General features: G+C 37.5%; 2 protein-coding genes across 2 annotated transcripts; both read left to right on the forward strand.

Moving 5' to 3' along the window:
- Window positions 1-2,573: 2,573 nt before the first annotated feature.
- LOC122319544 lies at window positions 2,574-23,871 on the forward strand. The gene is made up of 3 exons (XM_043206927.1): window positions 2,574-2,676; window positions 3,440-3,652; window positions 23,616-23,871. The coding sequence occupies exons 1-3, from the start codon at window positions 2,574-2,576 to the stop codon at window positions 23,756-23,758; spliced, it is 459 nt and encodes a 152-aa protein (XP_043062862.1). The 3' UTR covers window positions 23,759-23,871.
- LOC6539238 (centrin-1) lies at window positions 20,251-20,703 on the forward strand. Its single transcript, XM_002086092.3, has one exon. The coding sequence runs from the start codon at window positions 20,301-20,303 to the stop codon at window positions 20,694-20,696; it is 396 nt and encodes a 131-aa protein (XP_002086128.2). The 5' UTR covers window positions 20,251-20,300; the 3' UTR covers window positions 20,697-20,703.
- Window positions 23,872-25,253: the final 1,382 nt, after the last annotated feature.

Raw genomic sequence — 25,253 nt, forward strand, 5'->3', positions numbered from 1 at the left:
AGTCAATCCATGGCTCTACTAGAATAGATAAAAAATGCATCGTTTCAGTGTTTATCGTAAAAACACCCTTCTTTATTTTAAACAATCTTAAGGACTTTCACGGTATAATCGGACTCGACTTGCTTAAACAAGTGAATGCGAAGCTCGACTTTACAAAAAATGTTCTAAATACTAATAATGGAACTGAAAAGATCCAATTTAGTAAAGCAGAAAACGTAAACTTCATTAAAATTGACGATGAAGACGTCCCTCCTGCAATCAAAAATACGTTTGACAAAATGATCGTAAAAAATCATAGAGCCTTCACTGATCCAGACGAGGCACTACCATTTAATGTAAACACTATCGCCATGATCAAAACAGATGGGGAGCCGGTATATTCAAAATCATACCCGCATCCCATGGGTGTGACTGAATTCGTCAATGCAGAGGTTAAACAACTTCTTGCGGACGGCGTAATAAGGCCATCCAAGTCTCCCTACAACAACCCGACCTGGGTTGTAGATAAAAAGGGAACAGATCAAAATGGGGTGAAAAAGAAGCGACTAGTTATCGATTTTAGGAAACTAAATCAGAAAACAGTCGATGATAAATACCCTATCCCAACAATTTCGACAATACTGTCGAATATGGGTGAATCAAATTTTTATACGACACTTGATCTTAAGTCAGGTTTTCACCAGATAGAACTGGCAGAAAAAGACAGAGAAAAAACAGCATTCTCAATAAACAATGGTAAATACGAATTTTGTAGATTACCATTTGGTCTTAAAAATGCCCCAAGCATTTTCCAAAGGGCCATCGACGATGTCCTGCGGGATGGAATTTCTAAGATATGCTACGTGTATGTCGACGACGTCATAATTTTCTCCAAATCAAAAGAGGACCACGTTAAAGACGTGGACTGGGTTTTAAAAAAGGTATTGAAGGCAGGCATGAGAGTATCTCAAGAAAAATCAAAGTTCTTCAAAAAGAGCGTTGAGTACTTGGGGTTCGTAGAGTCACAAGGGGGACTACGAACATCACCTAAAAAGGTCAAAGCCATAAAACAATTCCGCTTACCTAAAACGCTTTTCAAACTCAGATAATTTCTAGGGTTAGCAAGCTACTATAGGTGCTTTATAAAAGATTTTGCGACGATCGCAAGGCCTCTTACGAGTATCCTAAAAGGAGACAACGGAAAAGCCAGCAAATATCAGTCAAGGAAAATTGACATTGACATGACTAAAGAACAGAAAGAAGCGTTTGACAGGTTGAGAGAAATCTTAGCATCGGAGGACGTTTTACTTTCATACCCAGATTTTAAGAGACCATTCGATTTAACAACGGATGCGTCAGGCTTCGGTTTAGGAGCAGTACTATCCCAAGATGGCCGCCCGATCACAATGATATCACGCGCCCTGGGATAGTGAAAAAAATTATGCGACCAACGAGCGAGAGCTCCTCGCCATAGTTTGGGCATTAAAAAACCTACGGAACTACTTGTACGGTGTAAAAGGCTTGCAGATCTTTACCGATCATCAGCCTCTTAAGCAAATCTTGAGGGACTACTTCTTCCCTAAAATGCTTCGGCTGGCAACAGAAACAACGTTAAATTGCAAGACCTGTTCAATGGCAAAATACAAACTTCATCCATCAAAACAAGCGGTAGCAGAAACACCGATACCGTCCTTTGTGTGGGAAATCCTACACATTGACATTTTTTCAACAGATGGAACTCTTTTTCTCACTTGCGTTGATAAATTCTCGAAGTTTGCCACGGTGCAAGCCATCGCATTGAGGGCTATTGTGGACGTAAAATCTCCCTTACTACACATAATAAACTTTTTTCCAAAAATAAAACCAATCTATTGCGATAACGAGAGATCGTTAAACTCCGAAACCATTAAAACAATTCTGCTTAACCATTTCAATATTACCATTTCAAAGGCTCCACCTCTACATAGCACCTCAAATGGTCAAGTAGAAAGGTTTCATAGTGCCTTGGTAGAAATAGCCAGATGCTTGAAACTAGAAACAAACTTAGATGACACTACTGAATTAATTCTTTTGGCAACTAACAGATATAACAATTCGATCCACTCGGTAACCAAAAAAAACCCATAGAAATTATCCACGTAAGGCCCGCAGAATTCGAAAGTGAAACTAGCAAAAAGATTAAACAGGCTCAGGAAAAAACCCTTGACCAAGTAAATAAAAATAGGACTTATAAGGACTATCAAGTTGGTGAAAAGGTTTTCCTAAAGACAAACAAGCGCCTGGGAAACAAGCTTTCTCCACTATGTTCAGAGGAAAACGTCGAAGCAGACCTGGGACCCACGGTTTTAATAAAGGGGAGGGTGGTCCACAAGGACAATCTACGCTAACCATCTTCGCGAGATTCTGACCCCTTTTCCTATCCTTTTTATATTTCTTTTAGGTTACGTCATTATATCCTAGTTCTTATACTAACGATCGGTAGGACAAACGCGACGGTAAGACTTAACGACTATACGAACGCGGACTACATCCCAATAGAAGACAATGAAATTGTCATCTGAGAATCGTACGAATACTTACAACATTCAACGAACATGACAACGTACGAAGACTACGCCGACCAGACAGAGACAATGACAAAGACATTTACAGACGACCACAGGACACCGGTAATCATGACGGACTTGATACACATTCGTTAGTACACACAAGTTAATAGCCACTCTAAAGACCAACCATAGGGCTGCTAGGAGTATCAACTTAATCGGAACGGCGTTTAAAGTTATTGCCGGTACCCCCCGACTTTAACGATTGGGAACAGATAAAATTTAATCAAGAATTAAATATTAAATTTCAAAATCGCCTAAGTGAACTCACAACTGCAATGAATCACATACAAAAATTCGAACCAAATCAAGAAACTCACCTTTTAGAAATTATTTTAGCAAAAAATAGAATCGTTATCACAGACCTCGAAAATATTTTAATGGGCTTAACCCTAGCAAAATTAAATATTGTAAGTCCAGCGATTTTGGACAACTCCGATATTGGCGAATTCAAGGACAGACAGCTTATTGACGTTAGTTTAATAGAACTGTTAGAAGTATCTAGCATAAGCGTTTTTCAAAATTTCGAAATCATACATTTTCTAATTAAACTCCCTAACCCTAGAGTTATATGTAAGAAAATTACTGTATTTCCGGTCCAACGTAATAACAAGATCCCGAACTTCGAGGACGGAGACAGAGTGGCCGAATGCAAATCCCGGAACATCAACATCGGGTACTGCAGGACGACAGTCGGTGCCACCTTTTGCAAAGAACTGCAGAACGGCACTTGCGCTCAGCAGATTTCCGGATCTATCGCGCATTGCTCCACACTACTCGGCCATGGCTGTTGTAAACGTCACGGCTCATCACAACCGATTAAGCCTCCCACTCCTTCATGAGTTGAGTTTGAGGAATCTCCATCATATCGGGACCCTTAGGAAAAAAACTTACCTTGGGGTCCCTCCTCAGCAACTCCTTCGCCGTACTTGCCGCCCTACTGCTCTGCTCTACCATTTCGTTTGGCTACCACCACCTGAGAGCCAAAAGCCGCGCAGAGCCAGGAGTTAACACCGACGTAGAGCAAGCGGGTCCCCGAGACGGTGACCACTTAAGAGAGGGAGGAGTTAACACAAGCAGTTCTCACGGAGTGAGACTGCCGAATTGCAAGCCGTGTCCGGTGGCCTGCACGCGCAGCGAAGAAATTGCTGATCGCGCATTCCAAGGACAATTGCCCGGAGTCCGCCCGAAACACTCGCGGAGCGGGTGATCGGCCGGATAGAGGAGTGCTGACCTAGCGCTCTGCCAATAGCGCTGCAACGAACCGGAGGCCTGGAGTTGCAGCGAGCTTAGATTTTTAATCAGTTATAAATCATACTCCGTGGCTTACGCCTCGTATTGTAAACCTACATAAAAAATTAAGACCCTCGCCCTAACGGGAGAGTGGTAATAAATAAATCAACTTAAAACACCACGACTTATAATTTATATTATACATGAAAACAACTGGTGTGTTCATATAAAGAAAAATTAATTATTAAAAACAAGAGAGAACGCTATAGTCGAGTTCCCCGGCTATCTGATACCCGTTACTCAGCTAGTGGAAGTGCGAAGGACAGTCTTCAACACTGACGGTTTGTGGGCGTTAGAGTGGGCGTGGCAAAACGTTTTTTGGCGAATCGATAGAAATTTACAAGACTAATACAAAAATGAAAAAATATCAAAACATTTTTCAAAAGTGTGGGTGTGGCAGCTTTGGGCGGTTTGTGGGCGTTAGAGTGGGCGTGGAAACATGAATCGACAAACTTGCGCTGCGTCTATGTCTCTGGAGTCTGTAAGCTTAATCTAAACTTTCTAGTATTTTATAGTTTCTGAGATCTCGACGTTCATACGAACAGACAGACGGACGGACAGACGGACATGGCCAGATCGACTCGGCTATTGATCCTGATCAAGAATATATATACTTTATATGGTTGGAAACGCTTCCTTCTGCCTGTTACATACTTTTCAACGAATCTAGTATACCCTTTAACTCTACGAGTAATGGGTATAAAAATATATTTTCCTTTTATAATCTTTATTTGATAAGTTTTCACCAGAGGTCAGTTATGAACTAATTTACAAATGTATTCTTTCGGCCCAGCAAACCTTTTACAGAGGAATAACATAAGCCTTTTAAGTTCTACTTAGCTTTATATGATATGTCAAGCTTATCGGATCGTTAAGCTCGTTACCGTTAAGCGGTTCGTATCTTGGGAGAATGTTATTTATGAGTCTTTTGAAGAGTAAAGCTTTCCAAAAGATCGGCTTTAGCTTTCTTATATGAAGAGTGAATATGTCACTCCCCCGCCTTTTAGATATTAGTTTGCCCTCAAGTGATTATTTCTGGATATAAATGTGGTACTGGATTTTCAATTTCAGCTATTTCTGTTTCTTTTTCTATATTTTTGTTAGTGGTTTTACTTGGTTTTAGGTAAGAGATAATAGTATTGTGTGGCGCTGTTTTACATTTCATATAAAAGTAAAATATGTAAATTAAAACTAAAACAGATATGAAGATTATTAGTATGTTTCTGTAAATTGTGTTACTCTTATTGTTTAACAAAATCATTTCCTTAATTTCTATGTGTGGCATTGGTTCGATTTTTGTTACATTGTTCTCAGTATATATTACATTTGTGTATTGTTGAATACTATTAGATATTGTAATTTGTTTTAATACTGCTGTGCAGTTGGATATTTTTATAATTTTATTATTTTCAATATAAATCTCTTGACCGTTACAATTGTGATAAAGTTTTTCTCTTTTCATATTCCACGTTATTAAAATATTTGGTTTAATGTATTGAATATAGGATTGTTTACGATATTTTTGAAAAGTACAAGTTGGTGTTTCTTGTTTTATTATGTTAGCTATGCAATGGTCTTTAACAATATTCTTTGTTAGTGTATTTAGAACATAGTTGTTATGTGAGTAGAATTTGCCTTCAATATTTTCCTTAACAATTTGACCATTATTGTTGAGGTAAGGTGCAATTATGAAAGTTGGTCGTTCAATTGAATTCATAGGAATGTGGGACATTAGGAATATTTCATTAGTAGCTACGTTATACCAAGCGGAAGTTTTTTTGTTTATCAGATTTTTGTAATTAAATTTGCCAATATTGTCATGTTTTAGTAGTTTAGAATTAAATATTCCTAGTCGTGTTAGTTGTGAACCCATTTCAATGTCCTCGATATATTTGGTAAAATGTTCAATGTTAAATATTAATAAATTAATTTTTTGTCCTATTTTCAAAGAATTGGACTGGTTGTAAATTATTTTTATGCGTTCTCTCTTGTTTCTTCTTCGCCTACCATGTTTTCTTCAATTTTGACGCGAGATAAAGCGTCTGCTACACGATTAAGTTTACCTTCTAAATATTTGATTTTGAAATTATATTCACTAAGTCTAATTCGCCAACGTTGTAGTTATACCCGTTACTCGTAGAGTAAAAGGGTATACTAGATTCGTTGAAAAGTATGTAACAGGCAGAAGGAAGCGTTTCCGACCATATAAAGTATATATATTCTTGATCAGGATCAATAGCCGAGTCGATTTGGCCATGTCCGTCTGTCCGTCCGTCTGTCCGTCTGTCCGTCTGTCCGTCTGTCCGTCTGTCCGTATGAACGTCGAGATCTCAGGAACTACAAAAGCTAGAAAGTTGAGACTAAGCACACAGACTCCAGAGACATAGACGCAGCGCAAGTTTGTCGATTCATGTTGCCACGCCCACTCTAACGCCCACAAACCGCCCAAAACTGCGACGCCCACACTTTTGAAAAATGTTTTGATATTTTTTAATTTTTGTATTGGTATGGTAAATTTCTATCGATTTGCAAAAAAAATTTTTTGCCACGCCCACTCTAACGCCCACAAACCGCCCAAAACTGCCACGCCCACACTTTTGAAAAATGTTTTAATATTTTTTCATTTTTGTATTGGTCTTGAAAATTTCTATCGACTTGCAAAAAATCTTTTTGCCACGCCCACTCTTACGCCCACAAACCGCCCAAAGCTGCCACGCCCACACTTTTGAAAAATGTTTTGATATTTTTTCATTTTTGTATTAGTCTTGTAAATTTCTATCTTTTCGCCAAAAAACTTTTTGCCACGCCCACTCTAACGCCCACAAACCGCCAAAAACTGTCCTTCGCACTTACACTAGCTGAGTAACGGGTATCAGATAGTCGGGGAACTCGACTATAGCGTTCTCTCTTGTTTTATGTTAGGTTCTTTAATATTATTTAGCCAAACAAGGGGTTTGTGTTCGCTCAAAGCCTCAAAGGGAACTCCATAAAGATATGGGCGGAGTTATTTGGTTGCCCAAACGATTGCTAGTATTTCTTTTTCAATAGTGCTATAATTTTGTTCATGATCATTTAATATTCTGCTTGCAAAGCTTATTGGTTTATTATCTTGCGATAATACGGCTCCTATGGCGAAATTGCTAGCGTCAGTAGTCCCCTGAAATGTTTTTGTGAAATCAGGACAAATCAAAATTGGGTCGTTCATTATGAGTGTTTTCAATTTTGCAAATGATTTATTGTATTCTTTGTTTCTTGTGTCTATTTTAGCTCCTTTTTTTTAGAAATATTGTCATAGGTTTGCAATCTTTGCAAAGTCTGGAATGAACTTATGGTAATATCCGCATAAGCCATAGAAAGATTTGATTTCTTTTGGTGTCTTTGGGAGAGGAAATTCTCTTTATTAGGTCGTATGCCTTCTGGACTTATAATATGACCTAAGAAATTTGTTTGCTTTTTTAAAAATTCGCATTTGTGCAATTGGAGTTTAAGATTGGCCTCTTTTAGTTTCTCAAAAGTCGTTCTCAGTGAGTCTAGGTGTTCGTTCAGAGATGTTGAATAGATGATCACATCATCTAAATAAACAAGGCAATGCTTATTAATATAATAAACAAGGCAATGCTTATTTATGAGGACGTAATTAATGCACCGTTGGAAGGTAGCAGGAGCATTTTTTAAGCCAAATGGCATGCGAATGTACTCATAGTGACCATGTTTGGTCGAAAACGCCGTTTTTGGTATAGACTAGGGTTCATTTCGATTTGGTGAAAGCCTTTTGCTAAGTCAATTGTAGTAAAATACTGACGTTTTCTTAATTTGCCTAGTATTTTGTCCATATTAGGAATCGGAAATTTATTATTTATTGTTATTTCATTTAGATTTTGATAGTCCACGACCAACCTGAATTTCGGTTTGCCAGAGGCATTCATCTATTTGGGGACAATCCATAATGGACATAATGGATACGCTTTCGCGTATAATACCTTGTTTTAACATTTCCTCAATTTGCTTATTTACTTCTGCTTCGTAGGCAAACGGATACGAGTATGGTCTTTTGTAAACTGGGTTTTCGTGAGCGGTTTTTATATCATGACGTATTATACTTGTAAATGCTATCTGATACCCGTTACTCAGCTAGTGGAAGTGCGAAGGACAGTCTTCAACACTGACGGTTTGTGGGCGTTAGAGTGGGCGTGGCAAAACGTTTTTTGGCGAATCGATAGAAATTTACAAGACTAATACAAAAATGAAAAAATATCAAAACATTTTTCAAAAGTGTGGGTGTGGCAGCTTTGGGCGGTTTGTGGGCGTTAGAGTGGGCGTGGAAACATGAATCGACAAACTTGCGCTGCGTCTATGTCTCTGGAGTCTGTAAGCTTAATCTAAACTTTCTAGTATTTTATAGTTTCTGAGATCTCGACGTTCATACGAACAGACAGACGGACATGGCCAGATCGACTCGGCTATTGATCCTGATCAAGAATATATATACTTTATATGGTTGGAAACGCTTCCTTCTGCCTGTTACATACTTTTCAACGAATCTAGTATACCCTTTAACTCTACGAGTAATGGGTATAAAAATATATTTTCCTTTTATAATCTTTATTTGATAAGTTTTCACCAGAGGTCAGTTATGAACTAATTTACAAATGTATTCTTTCGGCCCAGCAAACCTTTTACAGAGGAATAACATAAGCCTTTTAAGTTCTACTTAGCTTTATATGATATGTTAAGCTTATCGGATCGTTAAGCTCGTTACCGTTAAGCGGTTCGTATCTTGGGAGAATGTTATTTATGAGTCTTTTGAAGAGTAAAGCTTTCCAAAAGATCGGCTTTAGCTTTCTTATATGAAGAGTGAATATGTCACTCCCCCGCCTTTTAGATATTAGTTTGCCCTCAAGTGATTATTTCTGGATATAAATGTGGTACTGGATTTTCAATTTCAGCTATTTCTGTTTCTTTTTCTATATTTTTGTTAGTGGTTTTACTTGGTTTTAGGTAAGAGATAATAGTATTGTGTGGCGCTGTTTTACATTTCATATAAAAGTAAAATATGTAAATTAAAACTAAAACAGATATGAAGATTATTAGTATGTTTCTGTAAATTGTGTTACTCTTATTGTTTAACAAAATCATTTCCTTAATTTCTATGTGTGGCATTGGTTCGATTTTTGTTACATTGTTCTCAGTATATATTACATTTGTGTATTGTTGAATACTATTAGATATTGTAATTTGTTTTAATACTGCTGTGCAGTTGGATATTTTTATAATTTTATTATTTTCAATATAAATCTCTTGACCGTTACAATTGTGATAAAGTTTTTCTCTTTTCATATTCCACGTTATTAAAATATTTGGTTTAATGTATTGAATATAGGATTGTTTACGATATTTTTGAAAAGTACAAGTTGGTGTTTCTTGTTTTATTATGTTAGCTATGCAATGGTCTTTAACAATATTCTTTGTTAGTGTATTTAGAACATAGTTGTTATGTGAGTAGAATTTGCCTTCAATATTTTCCTTAACAATTTGACCATTATTGTTGAGGTAAGGTGCAATTATGAAAGTTGGTCGTTCAATTGAATTCATAGGAATGTGGGACATTAGGAATATTTCATTAGTAGCTACGTTATACCAAGCGGAAGTTTTTTTGTTTATCAGATTTTTGTAATTAAATTTGCCAATATTGTCATGTTTTAGTAGTTTAGAATTAAATATTCCTAGTCGTGTTAGTTGTGAACCCATTTCAATGTCCTCGATATATTTGGTAAAATGTTCAATGTTAAATATTAATAAATTAATTTTTTGTCCTATTTTCAAAGAATTGGACTGGTTGTAAATTATTTTTATGCGTTCTCTCTTGTTTCTTCTTCGCCTACCATGTTTTCTTCAATTTTGACGCGAGATAAAGCGTCTGCTACACGATTAAGTTTACCTTCTAAATATTTGATTTTGAAATTATATTCACTAAGTCTAATTCGCCAACGTTGTAGTTTTATGTTAGGTTCTTTAATATTATTTAGCCAAACAAGGGGTTTGTGTTCGCTCAAAGCCTCAAAGGGAACTCCATAAAGATATGGGCGGAGATATTTGGTTGCCCAAACGATTGCTAGTATTTCTTTTTCAATAGTGCTATAATTTTGTTCATGATCATTTAATATTCTGCTTGCAAAGCTTATTGGTTTATTATCTTGCGATAATACGGCTCCTATGGCGAAATTGCTAGCGTCAGTAGTCCCCTGAAATGTTTTTGTGAAATCAGGACAAATCAAAATTGGGTCGTTCATTATGAGTGTTTTCAATTTTGCAAATGATTTATTGTATTCTTTGTTTCTTGTGTCTATTTTAGCTCCTTTTTTTTAGAAATATTGTCATAGGTTTGCAATCTTTGCAAAGTCTGGAATGAACTTATGGTAATATCCGCATAAGCCATAGAAAGATTTGATTTCTTTTGGTGTCTTTGGGAGAGGAAATTCTCTTTATTAGGTCGTATGCCTTCTGGACTTATAATATGACCTAAGAAATTTGTTTGCTTTTTTAAAAATTCGCATTTGTGCAATTGGAGTTTAAGATTGGCCTCTTTTAGTTTCTCAAAAGTCGTTCTCAGTGAGTCTAGGTGTTCGTTCAGAGATGTTGAATAGATGATCACATCATCTAAATAAACAAGGCAATGCTTATTAATATAATAAACAAGGCAATGCTTATTTATGAGGACGTAATTAATGCACCGTTGGAAGGTAGCAGGAGCATTTTTTAAGCCAAATGGCATGCGAATGTACTCATAGTGACCATGTTTGGTCGAAAACGCCGTTTTTGGTATAGACTAGGGTTCATTTCGATTTGGTGAAAGCCTTTTGCTAAGTCAATTGTAGTAAAATACTGACGTTTTCTTAATTTGCCTAGTATTTTGTCCATATTAGGAATCGGAAATTTATTATTTATTGTTATTTCATTTAGATTTTGATAGTCCACGACCAACCTGAATTTCGGTTTGCCAGAGGCATTCATCTATTTGGGGACAATCCATAATGGACATAATGGATACGCTTTCGCGTATAATACCTTGTTTTAACATTTCCTCAATTTGCTTATTTACTTCTGCTTCGTAGGCAAACGGATACGAGTATGGTCTTTTGTAAACTGGGTTTTCGTGAGCGGTTTTTATATCATGACGTATTATACTTGTAAATGCTATCTGATACCCGTTACTCAGCTAGTGGAAGTGCGAAGGACAGTCTTCAACACTGACGGTTTGTGGGCGTTAGAGTGGGCGTGGCAAAACGTTTTTTGGCGAATCGATAGAAATTTACAAGACTAATACAAAAATGAAAAAATATCAAAACATTTTTCAAAAGTGTGGGTGTGGCAGCTTTGGGCGGTTTGTGGGCGTTAGAGTGGGCGTGGAAACATGAATCGACAAACTTGCGCTGCGTCTATGTCTCTGGAGTCTGTAAGCTTAATCTAAACTTTCTAGTATTTTATAGTTTCTGAGATCTCGACGTTCATACGAACAGACAGACGGACATGGCCAGATCGACTCGGCTATTGATCCTGATCAAGAATATATATACTTTATATGGTTGGAAACGCTTCCTTCTGCCTGTTACATACTTTTCAACGAATCTAGTATACCCTTTAACTCTACGAGTAATGGGTATAAAAATATATTTTCCTTTTATAATCTTTATTTGATAAGTTTTCACCAGAGGTCAGTTATGAACTAATTTACAAATGTATTCTTTCGGCCCAGCAAACCTTTTACAGAGGAATAACATAAGCCTTTTAAGTTCTACTTAGCTTTATATGATATGTTAAGCTTATCGGATCGTTAAGCTCGTTACCGTTAAGCGGTTCGTATCTTGGGAGAATGTTATTTATGAGTCTTTTGAAGAGTAAAGCTTTCCAAAAGATCGGCTTTAGCTTTCTTATATGAAGAGTGAATATGTCACTCCCCCGCCTTTTAGATATTAGTTTGCCCTCAAGTGATTATTTCTGGATATAAATGTGGTACTGGATTTTCAATTTCAGCTATTTCTGTTTCTTTTTCTATATTTTTGTTAGTGGTTTTACTTGGTTTTAGGTAAGAGATAATAGTATTGTGTGGCGCTGTTTTACATTTCATATAAAAGTAAAATATGTAAATTAAAACTAAAACAGATATGAAGATTATTAGTATGTTTCTGTAAATTGTGTTACTCTTATTGTTTAACAAAATCATTTCCTTAATTTCTATGTGTGGCATTGGTTCGATTTTTGTTACATTGTTCTCAGTATATATTACATTTGTGTATTGTTGAATACTATTAGATATTGTAATTTGTTTTAATACTGCTGTGCAGTTGGATATTTTTATAATTTTATTATTTTCAATATAAATCTCTTGACCGTTACAATTGTGATAAAGTTTTTCTCTTTTCATATTCCACGTTATTAAAATATTTGGTTTAATGTATTGAATATAGGATTGTTTACGATATTTTTGAAAAGTACAAGTTGGTGTTTCTTGTTTTATTATGTTAGCTATGCAATGGTCTTTAACAATATTCTTTGTTAGTGTATTTAGAACATAGTTGTTATGTGAGTAGAATTTGCCTTCAATATTTTCCTTAACAATTTGACCATTATTGTTGAGGTAAGGTGCAATTATGAAAGTTGGTCGTTCAATTGAATTCATAGGAATGTGGGACATTAGGAATATTTCATTAGTAGCTACGTTATACCAAGCGGAAGTTTTTTTGTTTATCAGATTTTTGTAATTAAATTTGCCAATATTGTCATGTTTTAGTAGTTTAGAATTAAATATTCCTAGTCGTGTTAGTTGTGAACCCATTTCAATGTCCTCGATATATTTGGTAAAATGTTCAATGTTAAATATTAATAAATTAATTTTTTGTCCTATTTTCAAAGAATTGGACTGGTTGTAAATTATTTTTATGCGTTCTCTCTTGTTTCTTCTTCGCCTACCATGTTTTCTTCAATTTTGACGCGAGATAAAGCGTCTGCTACACGATTAAGTTTACCTTCTAAATATTTGATTTTGAAATTATATTCACTAAGTCTAATTCGCCAACGTTGTAGTTTTATGTTAGGTTCTTTAATATTATTTAGCCAAACAAGGGGTTTGTGTTCGCTCAAAGCCTCAAAGGGAACTCCATAAAGATATGGGCGGAGATATTTGGTTGCCCAAACGATTGCTAGTATTTCTTTTTCAATAGTGCTATAATTTTGTTCATGATCATTTAATATTCTGCTTGCAAAGCTTATTGGTTTATTATCTTGCGATAATACGGCTCCTATGGCGAAATTGCTAGCGTCAGTAGTCCCCTGAAATGTTTTTGTGAAATCAGGACAAATCAAAATTGGGTCGTTCATTATGAGTGTTTTCAATTTTGCAAATGATTTATTGTATTCTTTGTTTCTTGTGTCTATTTTAGCTCCTTTTTTTTAGAAATATTGTCATAGGTTTGCAATCTTTGCAAAGTCTGGAATGAACTTATGGTAATATCCGCATAAGCCATAGAAAGATTTGATTTCTTTTGGTGTCTTTGGGAGAGGAAATTCTCTTTATTAGGTCGTATGCCTTCTGGACTTATAATATGACCTAAGAAATTTGTTTGCTTTTTTAAAAATTCGCATTTGTGCAATTGGAGTTTAAGATTGGCCTCTTTTAGTTTCTCAAAAGTCGTTCTCAGTGAGTCTAGGTGTTCGTTCAGAGATGTTGAATAGATGATCACATCATCTAAATAAACAAGGCAATGCTTATTAATATAATAAACAAGGCAATGCTTATTTATGAGGACGTAATTAATGCACCGTTGGAAGGTAGCAGGAGCATTTTTTAAGCCAAATGGCATGCGAATGTACTCATAGTGACCATGTTTGGTCGAAAACGCCGTTTTTGGTATAGACTAGGGTTCATTTCGATTTGGTGAAAGCCTTTTGCTAATTCAATTGTAGTAAAATACTGACGTTTTCTTAATTTGCCTAGTATTTTGTCCATATTAGGAATCGGAAATTTATTATTTATTGTTATTTCATTTAGATTTTGATAGTCCACGACCAACCTGAATTTCGGTTTGCCAGAGGCATTCATCTATTTGGGGACAATCCATAATGGACAAAATGGATACGCTTTCGCGTATAATACCTTGTTTTAACATTTCCTCAATTTGCTTATTTACTTCTGCTTCGTAGGCAAACGGATACGAGTATGGTCTTTTGTAAACTGGGTTTTCGTGAGCGGTTTTTATATCATGACGTATTATACTTGTAAATGTAAGGTTTTCATTTTTGCAATATTGAATATCACTGAACTCTTTTAATAAATTTGTAAGTCTGCATTTTTCCTTACTATTTAAATGTTCTAGTCTGTGTGTGTGTTCTGAGTCTATGTTGTTGTCAACGGCATAGTTTAGTTGGTTTCTTGTAAGAGTGCATTAAAGTTTTTTGAAGAGTTCCCATCACATGGATCTAGTTTTTTTTGTGAATAAATGTTCTTTTGTTAATTATTGTTTCCATCCGAGAGTAGTCTATCAAACCGTTATTCTTCATTAGTATTTTTCTACCTAATAGAATGTCATAATAAGGTGAAAATGAATGAATATAAAATTTTTGGGTTTGTTGGAAAAGACCGTTGGCTGGAAGGTCTACATATTTATTTAATTTATAATATCCTGTCATACTACGGACAGTTATTTTAACTTGAAGGTTGAAAAAGTTTGAGCTAATCAGGTTTATTGAGGAGCCAGTATCAACAATGCATCTATATCTGTGGTTATTAAACATGATCTCTATGTATTCGTGGGATCCCAGGTTGGCATTGGAAATTTTCAGCTTGTTGATATTGCTGATCTGTAAACATTTCTGTCTGAATATTCTGTAATTGATCTTCGTGGAACTGTTCGTCGTTATTAATGTAGTGTTCAGATTCGTTGTCGTAAGCTAATTCGTGCTGTTGAAAATTTTCATTTGTCTGTATAAGCGATTTTTCGCTGCTTTCTCTAAAACGCTTATTCGGCAATCTTGGTTGTTGGAGGGCTGATAGTAGTTTCGGGTGTCGTTTTGGCGGTCTTGAAGTAAGTCTGAATCCGTTGTATAAATTTCTGTACTGATTAAATTGTTGATGTCTGGTCGGAGGAATTTGTCTAAAAGGGGTTTGGGGTTGATTACGTTAGTGTTTTGGGTCTGTGTGGGATTTGTTAATGGAATAAAGGGGCGAATAAATCGTTGGTTGGGGTGAGTGTTTCTGATGTGATTACTGTTAGTATGTTTATGGGTGTTAGGTGAATTTGAGTTAAGTCTTGGTTGATTATCGAATGTTTTGGAAATTTTTGTCTTCTTAGTTTGTCTTAATTTTTGAACGGTTGAAATGTCATACCTCGCTAAGGTCATGAACAACCTATCGGGGAGTGAGCGTTGAATTGTATTTTTTATAGTAGTTGCCATTACTTGTGTATAGACCGCTATATTATTTCGGTCATTCTCTAATGCTAACTTATTTATAATTACAATTGACTTATCTTCTAATTAAAAAGTGTTAGATTCAATCTTCCTAGTGGTTCCTGCAGGGGCGTCTGAGTCTTGAATTCCGTGATAAGGGCGTCTCTTAAAGTTGTCCAATCGTTCTGCATTCCAAATTGGGCGGAAAAGGTTCCGCATCTCCGACAACTTGAAGTTCGATGGCTCCAAATATGACCGCCTTTTGTCGAGCGTCGGTCGAAGGGTATAAGTTCAACAAATAAGTTTAGAGAAACTATATTCGAAGAGACTTTGAAGACACGGAATCCGTAGAGAGTTGTAGAAACGGAACCTGTAGAAAGATTGGAGAAATAGGGTATGGAGAAATATGGAGAGCGAGAGTGAGACGGCACGAACAGGAGCAGGACTGGAACAAAACAGTAAGCGTCGATGTTACAGGTTAAGGAAAGCAACGGTACATGGCTGGACTTTGGCTGAGGCCAACAATAAAACCAAGTACTTTGGATTCAAAGACTGGAGACATCAAGAAATAACCATTAAAGGAGGCCTCTATAAGCAGGCCGAACGCCGGAAGCTAGAACATCAAGGGAGCTGCAGCCAGGATAGTCAGCAAGGAGAAAGATCGCTACGTCGAGACGTTCGGGACAAGGAAAGTCTCCGCATTGAGGTAGCAGTAGGCGAAGCACGGTTAATTAAGGCTACTTGCTACCCCGCGAATCAAAAACAGCCCCTGGCGTTATTTTGGCGAGTCCGAAAGCGTTTAACAGGCGGGCTCAAACCTAAAAAGAATCCAGGTAAGCTGCGGGAATTGTGGTGAAGAGCCGGTCGAGAAAAGAAAAGGGCAATAAAATTAAAAAAAATTTAAAACAAGAGAGAACGCTATAGTCGAGTTCCCCGACCATCTGATACCCGTTACTCAGCTAGTGGAAGGGAGAAGGAGGGTCTTAAACACAGTTTTTGGCGGTTTGTAGGCGTAACAGTGGGCGTGGCAGAAAGTTTTTTGGCAAATCGATAGAAATTTACAACACCAATTCAAAAATGAAAAAATATCAAAACATTTTTCAAAAGTGTGGGCGTAGCAGATTTGGGCGGTTTGTGGGCGTTAGAGTGGGCGTGTCAAAAAGTTTTTTACCAAATCGATAGAAATTTACAAGACCATTACAAAAATGAAAGAATATCAAAACATTTTTCAAAAGTGTGGGCGTAGCAGCTTTGGGCGGTTTGTGGGCGTTAGAGTGGGCGTGGCAAAAAGTTTTTTGGCAAATCGATAGAAATTTACAAGGCCAATACAAAAATGAAAAAATATCAAAACATTTTTCAAAAGTGTGGGCGTGGTAGTTTTGGGCGGTTTGTGGGCGTAAGAGTGGGCGTGGCAACGTGAATCGACAAACTTGCGCTGCGTCTATGTCTCTGGAGTCTGTATGCTTAGTCTCAACTTTCTAGCTTTTGTAGTTCCTGAGATCACAGCGTTCATACGGACGGACAGACAGACGGACAGACGGACAGACGGACGGACGGACTGACGGACAGACGGACAGACGGACATGGTCATATCGACTCGGCTATTGATCCTGATCAAGAATATATATACTTTATATGGTCGGAATCAATTCCTTCTGCCTGTTACATACTTTTCAACGAATCTAGTATACCCTTTTACTCTACGAGTAACGGGTATAAATACCGCTATTAAACAAGGGTACTAAAAGGGATATGTTCATGCTGAACAGCTGAGTCCGGTATCCCGCCAGCAGAGCATCGCTGTTGGTGGAATGTACTTTTTGACCCGTTTAGGAATTGGGGCACGAAGCCGCCATTCCATGTTTGGAAATTACTTTTGAAATAAAACCCCGAACAAAAAGGACGAACCCCAACACCTGTTTTCATTATTTCTGGGAATATTTGGGACACACAGCTTTTCCGGCCCACCACGTCAACATTTTGGTTCTTCGCCCGAGATCTTCCAGCGCCTTTGCCGAGATAAGTACGGTTTCAAATTCCCAACCGTACATATATGTACATATATACATACGCATATATATTGCTGCGATCAAAATCTACTCACTATCAACTAGTGGCCACCTGCGCAATAATATATGTACGTGTGTATATGCTGTATGCATCCACTCCCATTTGTGTTTCGTCCAAACAACTCAACTTCCCAATAAAAACACATAATTTAAATCCGCCACAGATCCACATACACATAAACATACAGACATTTCATGTATGGTGGGCATAATCTATGAACATACATATGTCCATTGCATCTGCATACATTGCGTACATGGCACATACGCAACGTCGTACATCTGCATGGTCATAGGGTGTTTCATCAATCGCCAAAACATTCAATTGGCAAAGTGAAAAGGGATCAGGCATTAATTTCATCCAACATATGTACATACATATATTTATGTTATTGTTTATTTTCACATACACGAAAGCTCCCACACACACGACAGAGCAGAGACGATTTGTTGGACCGGCAGATAAGAACCGGCTGCAGCCAACACTAGCGACGAACACATCCAAAAACACAACAACTTCTAGTTTCCAATAGAAAGTGTCAATGTGTGTTTTGTTTCTTTAATACTCTTTTTGAACTCCGTTCTTGATTTTATTCCTTTTATTCTTTTTTTTATTTTATTTTTTCGCTCAATACAGCGACCCCGGTGGTCTTTTTTTTGTTCCAATTATCACATTTTTTTTATGCGTAGTCCTGCGCCCCCACATCCTGTCTAAATTGATGCAATAATTTGGTTCTTAAATTACTTCTGTGCGCTTTACCGAGCGACTCTGTATAACTCCAAATCAACGTTCGCTAACAATCGATAACAACGTTTATTCCTGTATAACTCCAAATCAACAAACCTTAGCTTTCGATTAATTTTGGGTGTCCGCTTTATCCAGCTACTCCAGTTATTTTTTCCCAATACGGAACTTTCCGATTGATCCAACTGGTTGCACGCTTATCCAGCGTCCCAATTTATAAGTTGTTTCGATCTTGGTTGCACGCTTTATCCAGCGTCCCAATATATAAGTTGTTTCGATCTTAGTTGCACGCTTTATCCAGCGTCCCAATATATAAGTTGTTTCGATCTTGGTTGCACGCTTTATCCAGCCTCCCAAATACAATAAGTTAAATCGATCCAATTGGTTGCACGCTTTATCCCGCGTCCTCGTATATGTCCAAGTGGACAGACTGTTTCGCCCCCGCACGGTTTTCGGCTCCTCCGAGAGCTTAATATGCCAATTGGTCACGGTGAGGAGGTAAAAACCCGTTTGACTGTCTCTAAAACGTCTCAACGAGTTAAAGCCAAGAGCGAGTCCTCTGGGCCCTTCAAAAGCCCAGATCCCACTCAAAGCAAAAGTCCATTGACAACTCCACTAAAATCCACGAGCACGTCGCTCCAAGTTCCACAGTCAGCACCGAACACGAAACCTGCGAATTCAGACTTTTCACCCCAAGTCACTAGAGCAACCGCAAAAATGGCGCAAGCTGAGGCAAACAGGGCCTTTATGAAATTCATGACCATAACCGATAGAGTAGGTGAGTTCGAGGCCAGAGTCAACACCCCAGCAGACACAAGTCCGTCAATCCACACAAGTAGTGTGCGACTCGAGGAGATCAGAACCCTATGGGACAAGGAGGAGAAGGAATACGAGGCGTGCTCCGAAGTACTGTCCGGTCTGGGATTCACAGACACGATAACAGTCATGCAGTCCAAGTATGATTACTGTTATGCGCAGCGAGCCTCAACGAGATCAGTGAAGAAGGTTCACGCTCGCAACATTCCGTTCAGGCCTCCATTCCGGCATTTCCTCAGGGAGGGTGTCGCTTACCCCCAGTCGAGTGCGACAGTTTCAGTGGGGACTATGTTCACTGGCCCACGTTTCGGGACCTTTTCTTCCATCTTCCATCTCAATGCTAAAACTAGTGGTGAGGCTAAATCCATTGTGGTCTGATCACCCTTAACTAATGATGGTTTCGAATCAGCATGGAGAAACTTGCAGAATCGTTTGGGAAACAAGAGGCTGCTGGTCAACAGTCAGCTTAAGATTTTGTTTAATTTACCTTCTGTTGCCCTTGAATGTGGTAAATCCTTGAAACAGTTAGAGAAAACAATTCAAGGTTGTTTAACAGCTTTGAAAATAGCAATAATCGACACCTCTAACTGGGATTGCCTGCTCGTTTTTCTGTGCTCTGCCAAGTTGCCAAAGCTAACTCTGTCCCTATGGGAACAATCCCTTATGAGTAAGACAGATATTCCACTTTGGGCTGAATTCCAGGCTTTCTTACAAGATCGTCATCGAACGCTCGAGGCGATTGAAGATTTTAAGCCAAACGCTCAATCCAGAGCACTGCGAACTGACAGTAGCTCGCGGGCGATCCAGACCTTTGAGAATAGAGTGACGGTAACTCCACAATCCTGTAAACTTTGTTCGCAAGAGAAACATGTCCGTTGTTCTTACGAATGCCAGTCGGAGAGCGGGAGAAATATATAAAACATCAGAAGTTGTGTTTAAACTGTTTTGCCAGAACGCATCTTCTTAGAGATTGCACTAGCACGCATAATTGCAATACTTGCAGAGGACGCCACAACACTCTCCTGCACCGAAATGGCACTCCACCAGTCCAGGCAGCGGTCAATCCTGACCACCAGCCCGCCATATCCACATTTAACCACCAGCAAGATATACAGTCCACTCCATTAACGAATCAACCGAATGTGCAAACGTTTCTGGCTGTAAAAACTCAAGGGGTCCTCCTGAGTACAGCTTTAATAGAGACTTGCCATTTACGCATCAAATACTTAGCACGGGCACTTATTGACTCGGGTTCTGAGGCAACCTTTATTTCAGAACGCTTGTTCAACTTGATTATAAACTTGTATCCATTCATACTTATATATTTCCTTAGGTTAAGCCAATCAATTCATGGAGCATGTTTCTACTGCGTCTGGCAACGCCAACCCTGCTACAGTTTCTGCCAAAAGGGGGACGCAACAAGGTCGCAAAAAGTCTGGGCCCAAATTCGAACTATCTGATGCCCAAAAATCCGACATTAAGGAGGCCTTTGATCTATTTGACAACGAAGGCACGGGCTACACTGAGGTAAAGGAACTTAAGGTGGCGATTGGGGCTTTGGGATTCGAACCAAAAAAAGAGGAGATTAAAAGGATGATATCCGACATTGACAAGGATTGCAGCGGACGTATTGCGTTCAACGTCTTTCTGCAACTAATGACTATAAAGATGGCGGAAAAAGATACTAAGGAAGAAATACTTAAAGCTTTTCGGCTTTCTCATTCTCAAAATATTTTGCAGTGTTAGTCATTAATTATAAATGAGTAAGTTTAATAGATATTAAGATATTATAATTATACATATGAATATAACAGCAAAAAAATTTGTCATCTTGTTTTAAATATTAAACAAAAATACTTCTTCCCTAGGCATAACAAAGAAACGCAGCAAAATCAAATCACCTGTGCAAACATTTCTAAAAGCAAGTTCCATGACGATAAATAGTAACATTTACAATAAAATGTATAACAAATAATTTTTAATTTCCATTAGTTATTTCGGTACAACGCTAGTTTTTTACAGTTTTATACTAAAATCGAAAATAAGTGTGCCACTTAAGTCTTGATAAACCAGCTGATTTAAATTTCTGATCGAAACAAATTTTTTATTTTATTTATTTATTATTTATTTATTTATTATTATTATTAAGAAAAAAATAATGACGTGTTGTTGGACATTTTTACCTTAAGAACTAAAAAGAAACTTTAATTTGGTTGACTTAAGAACTACAACAAACTTATTTAACATGCTTTTTTGGTACCACAAAAGTCAAAATGCAGTTAACTTATCCCGGTTTATTTATGTGATCCTTTTTGACTTTTTAAGGGGACTTTTCTCCGTTTGCTTTATGTTACATTTTTTTGTGTTGCTGAATATTTCTTAATCACAAACTTTGACAAAATGACGCGTAAGGAGCTGCTCACGCTGTAAGAATGAAAAATAATTTAAACTTACATGTTAAAGAAAGAAAAACATGCCGAAATCGCAAAAATTATATCCAGAATCCGATCAACTAGTCAACATCTAATTGGACGTTTCAAAGATGGTCGTTTTGAAAATAAAAAAATAAATGACCGTATAGTTGATAAGATCTGCTTTAAACTGAAAAGTTTGGCGAGAACCTAAAAACGCCTATAAGCCATAAGGCGTCAGAAACCTGCAATTTATTTATGGACCACAAAATGTGCATTGAGATCCTTAAGAGAACTCTAAAGCAATGCGCAGATCGTCTTGGAATTGGGTCGTAATTTTACTTTTATCATAATAATGACCGAAAGCACACGTCTTTAAAAACGCACCTACTACAACATTAATCAAGTTTTGAAAACACCCCCGTAGACTTCCGATCTAATTCCCAGTGAGCATTTGAAATAAATTTGAGCATTACTTAAGGGAGAAGGAAATAGGAAGCTAATCAGATTTAAAAGCGGCCCTATGTAAGAAGTGGGTGGAACTGGACCAATTCTATTTGGAAACTTAAGTTTCTTCAATGCCAAGATGACTTAATGAAGTCATCAAGATAAAGGTATATACGACAAAATATTAATTTTTTGTTATAACTAACCTAATACAATTTTTATGGCACGCCGAGAGAGCGTGTTTAATAAATTTTTTGTAGTTCTTTATAAAACCAAATGGAATTTTTTTTTTAAACATTGTTTACATAAATATGTTTAACAACACGCCATTAATTTTTTTTAAGTTAATAAATATATAAGTTTTTTCGATTTTAAGTTTAAATAAGGTGGTGTATCAAGACTAAAGTGGCACATTGTAAGTATGTAATTTATAAATTTTTCAGATAGTAAGAAAAATCTTAAGAAATCGTAAGAAAAACAATAAAGACAAAACAACATGTAATAGAATCTTATCAAATTTTAATCCGATTTTAAAAAGATTATTACGTAAACCGATATGTTATTAAATTCGATAAATTAAATCGTATGCTAGTTTTAAATATTTTATTTTACATATGGAATGTATTAGGAATTGTTTTTCGCAAAAGTATGTACAACTAGTTTTATTAATAAATGAAAGCTTACGCAAATAATTAAAGTTATCTTTAATAATGGAGTAATATATACCTAAACGAGCGTTTTTATAACAATTCATTATAAAATAAGACGGGAAGCTGGCATCGGCAACCCAAACCCTACTTTTCCTTGTACAAGATACACACTGCTAATTTAATGAACAGCCAAGGACTGGCGCATCTAGCAAAAAGAGTTGTTCATTTGCTTAAATTTGACAAATCTAACGGGATTTTTTTGTTTTTTCCTTATACACATTCCATTCTACAACAACAACGCGTAGATGTTGTAATAATCATAACGGAACTTGAAAAAAAATAACATTACTCGATTGCATTTCTCGCACTGCCATTTTTGTGAACACAGCTGTATATATTATAAAATATTTATATATATTATACATTATACATGAAAACAACTGGTGTGTTCATATTAAGAACAAGAGAGAACGCTATAGTCGAGTTTCTGATACCCGTTAATCAGCTAGTGGAAGTACGAAGGAGAGTCTTCCACACTGACAGTTTTTGGTGGTTTGTGGGCGTGGCAAAAAGTTGTTTGGCAAATCGATAGAGATTTACAAAACTAATACAAAAATGAAAAAATATAAAAACATTTTTCAAAAGTGTGGGCCTGGCAGCTTTGTGCGGTTTCTGGGCGTTAGAGTGGGCGTGGAAAAAAGTTTTTTTGGCAAATCGATAGAAATTTATACGACTAATACAGAAATGAAAAAATATTAAAACATTTTTCAAAATTGTGGGCGTGGCAGTTTTTGGCGGTTTGTGGGCGTTAGAGTGGGCGGGGCAACATGAATCAACAAACATGCGTCTATGTCTCTGGAGTCTGTATGCCTAATCTCAACTTTCTAGTTTTTATAGTTCCTGAGATCTCGACGTTCATACGGACAGACAGACGGACATGGCCAGATCGACTCGACTATTGATCCTGATCAAGAATATATATACTTTATATGGTCGGAAACGCTTCCTTCTGCCTGTTACATACTTTTCAACGCATCTAGTATACCCTTTTACTCTACGAGTAACGGGTATAAAAATTACTTGATTGCATTTCTCGCACTGCTATTTTTGTGAACACAGCTGTATATATTATACAATAATTATATATATTATTTAAGTTAACACAAGCAGTTCTCACGGAGTGAGACTGCCGAATTGCAAGCCGTATCCGGTGGCCTGCACGCGCAGCGAAGAAATTGCTGATCGCGCATTCCAAGGACAATTGCCCGGAGTCCGCCCGAAACACTCGCGGAGCGAGTGATCGGCCGGATACAGGAGTGAAGACCTAGCGCTCTGCCAATAGCGCTGCAACGAACCGGAGGCCTGGAGTTGCAGCGAGTTTAGGTTTTTAATCAGTTATAAATCATACTCCGTGGCTTACGCCTCGTACTATAAACCTACATAAAATATTAAGACCCTCGCCCTAACGGGAGAGTGGTAATAAATAAATCAACTTAAAACGACTTATAATTGTCGCCCAACGGCACGAACCCGCCGAGAAGGTCTAATTGGGGATATAAAAAACCTCAAAGTGCAAAATCTAAAACAAAGCTCTTCACAGAGTTGGACAAATTAATAAAAATCATCAAAGTGCAGTGCAAAACCTAAAACAAAGCTCTTAGCAGAGTTGGACAAATTGATAATAAAAAACTGAAACGGGAAGAATTTCCCTAAAGCAACGAAAGCGGCAGCGACGACAGCGGCAGCGACGACAGCGACAGCGACGACAGCGACAGCGACGACAGCGACAGCGACGACAGTACCTGTGGCAAAAAGCCGTCGGCAAATCACAAAATTCAAAAATTAAATTAGGAACATGTGAGTAGGCTCTTTGTTCTAAGTTTTCGCCAATCAAAACATATCCAGTGAATAAATTTTTTTTGTTTAAAAAAAGGAAAAAATACTAAAAAAAATTAAAATAAATATTATTAAAATTTTTTTTCGTCTGTGTTTCAAATAAAAGGCAACCGATTCGATATGAAATAAATAATAGTCAACAAATTTTTTGCTTGTGTTTCAAATAATAGGCAACCGATTCGATATACGAAACTTGCGAATTCAGACTTTTCACCCCAAGTCACTAGAGCAACCGCAAAAATGGCGCAATCTGAGGCAAACAGGGCCGTGATGAAATTCATGACCATAACCGATAGAGTAGGTGAGTTCGAGGCCAGAGTCAACACCCCAGCAGACACAAGTCCGTCAATCCACACAAGTAGTGTGCGACTCGAGCAGATCAGGGTCCTATGGGACAAGGTGGGGAAGGAATACGAGGCGTGCTCCGAAGCTCTGTCCGGTCTGGGATCCACAGACACAATAACAGCCATGCAGTCCAAGTATGACTACTGTTATGCCGTTTACGAGCGGTGCCCAGCGAGCCTCAACGAGATCATTGAAGAAGGTTCACGCTCGCAACAGGCCTTTCAGGCCTCCATTCCGGCGCCTCCTCAGGGAGGGTGTCGCTTACCCCCAGTCGAGTGCGACAGTTTCAGTGGGGACTATGTTTACTGGCCCACGTTTCGGGATCTTTTCTCAGCCATCTACATACACAACCCTCGGCTTTCAGAAGTTGAAAAGTTGTTCCATCTCAATGCTAAAACTAGTGGTGAGGCTAAATCCATTGTGGCCTTATCACCCTTAACCAATGATGGATTCGAATCAGCATGGAGAAACTTGCAGAATCGTTTCGAAAACAAGAGGCTACTGGTCAACAGTCAGCTTAAGATTTTGTTTAATTTACCTTCTGTTGCCCTTGA

The sequence above is a fragment of the Drosophila yakuba genome, chromosome 2R, assembly GCF_016746365.2.
Source record: "Drosophila yakuba strain Tai18E2 chromosome 2R, Prin_Dyak_Tai18E2_2.1, whole genome shotgun sequence".
Taxonomy (NCBI): domain Eukaryota; kingdom Metazoa; phylum Arthropoda; class Insecta; order Diptera; family Drosophilidae; genus Drosophila; species Drosophila yakuba.

Coding starts and splice junctions, on each gene's coding strand:
- LOC122319544 (XM_043206927.1), top strand. CDS start 2,574: ATGACAACGTACGAAGACTACGCCGACCAGACAGAGACAATGACAAAG. Junction 2,677..3,439: donor GACGGACTTGATACACATTC/GTTAGTACACAC, acceptor GTTGAGTTTGAG/GAATCTCCATCATATCGGGA. Junction 3,653..23,615: donor CCACTTAAGAGAGGGAGGAG/TTAACACAAGCA, acceptor ATATTATTTAAG/TTAACACAAGCAGTTCTCAC.
- LOC6539238 (XM_002086092.3), top strand. CDS start 20,301: ATGGAGCATGTTTCTACTGCGTCTGGCAACGCCAACCCTGCTACAGTT.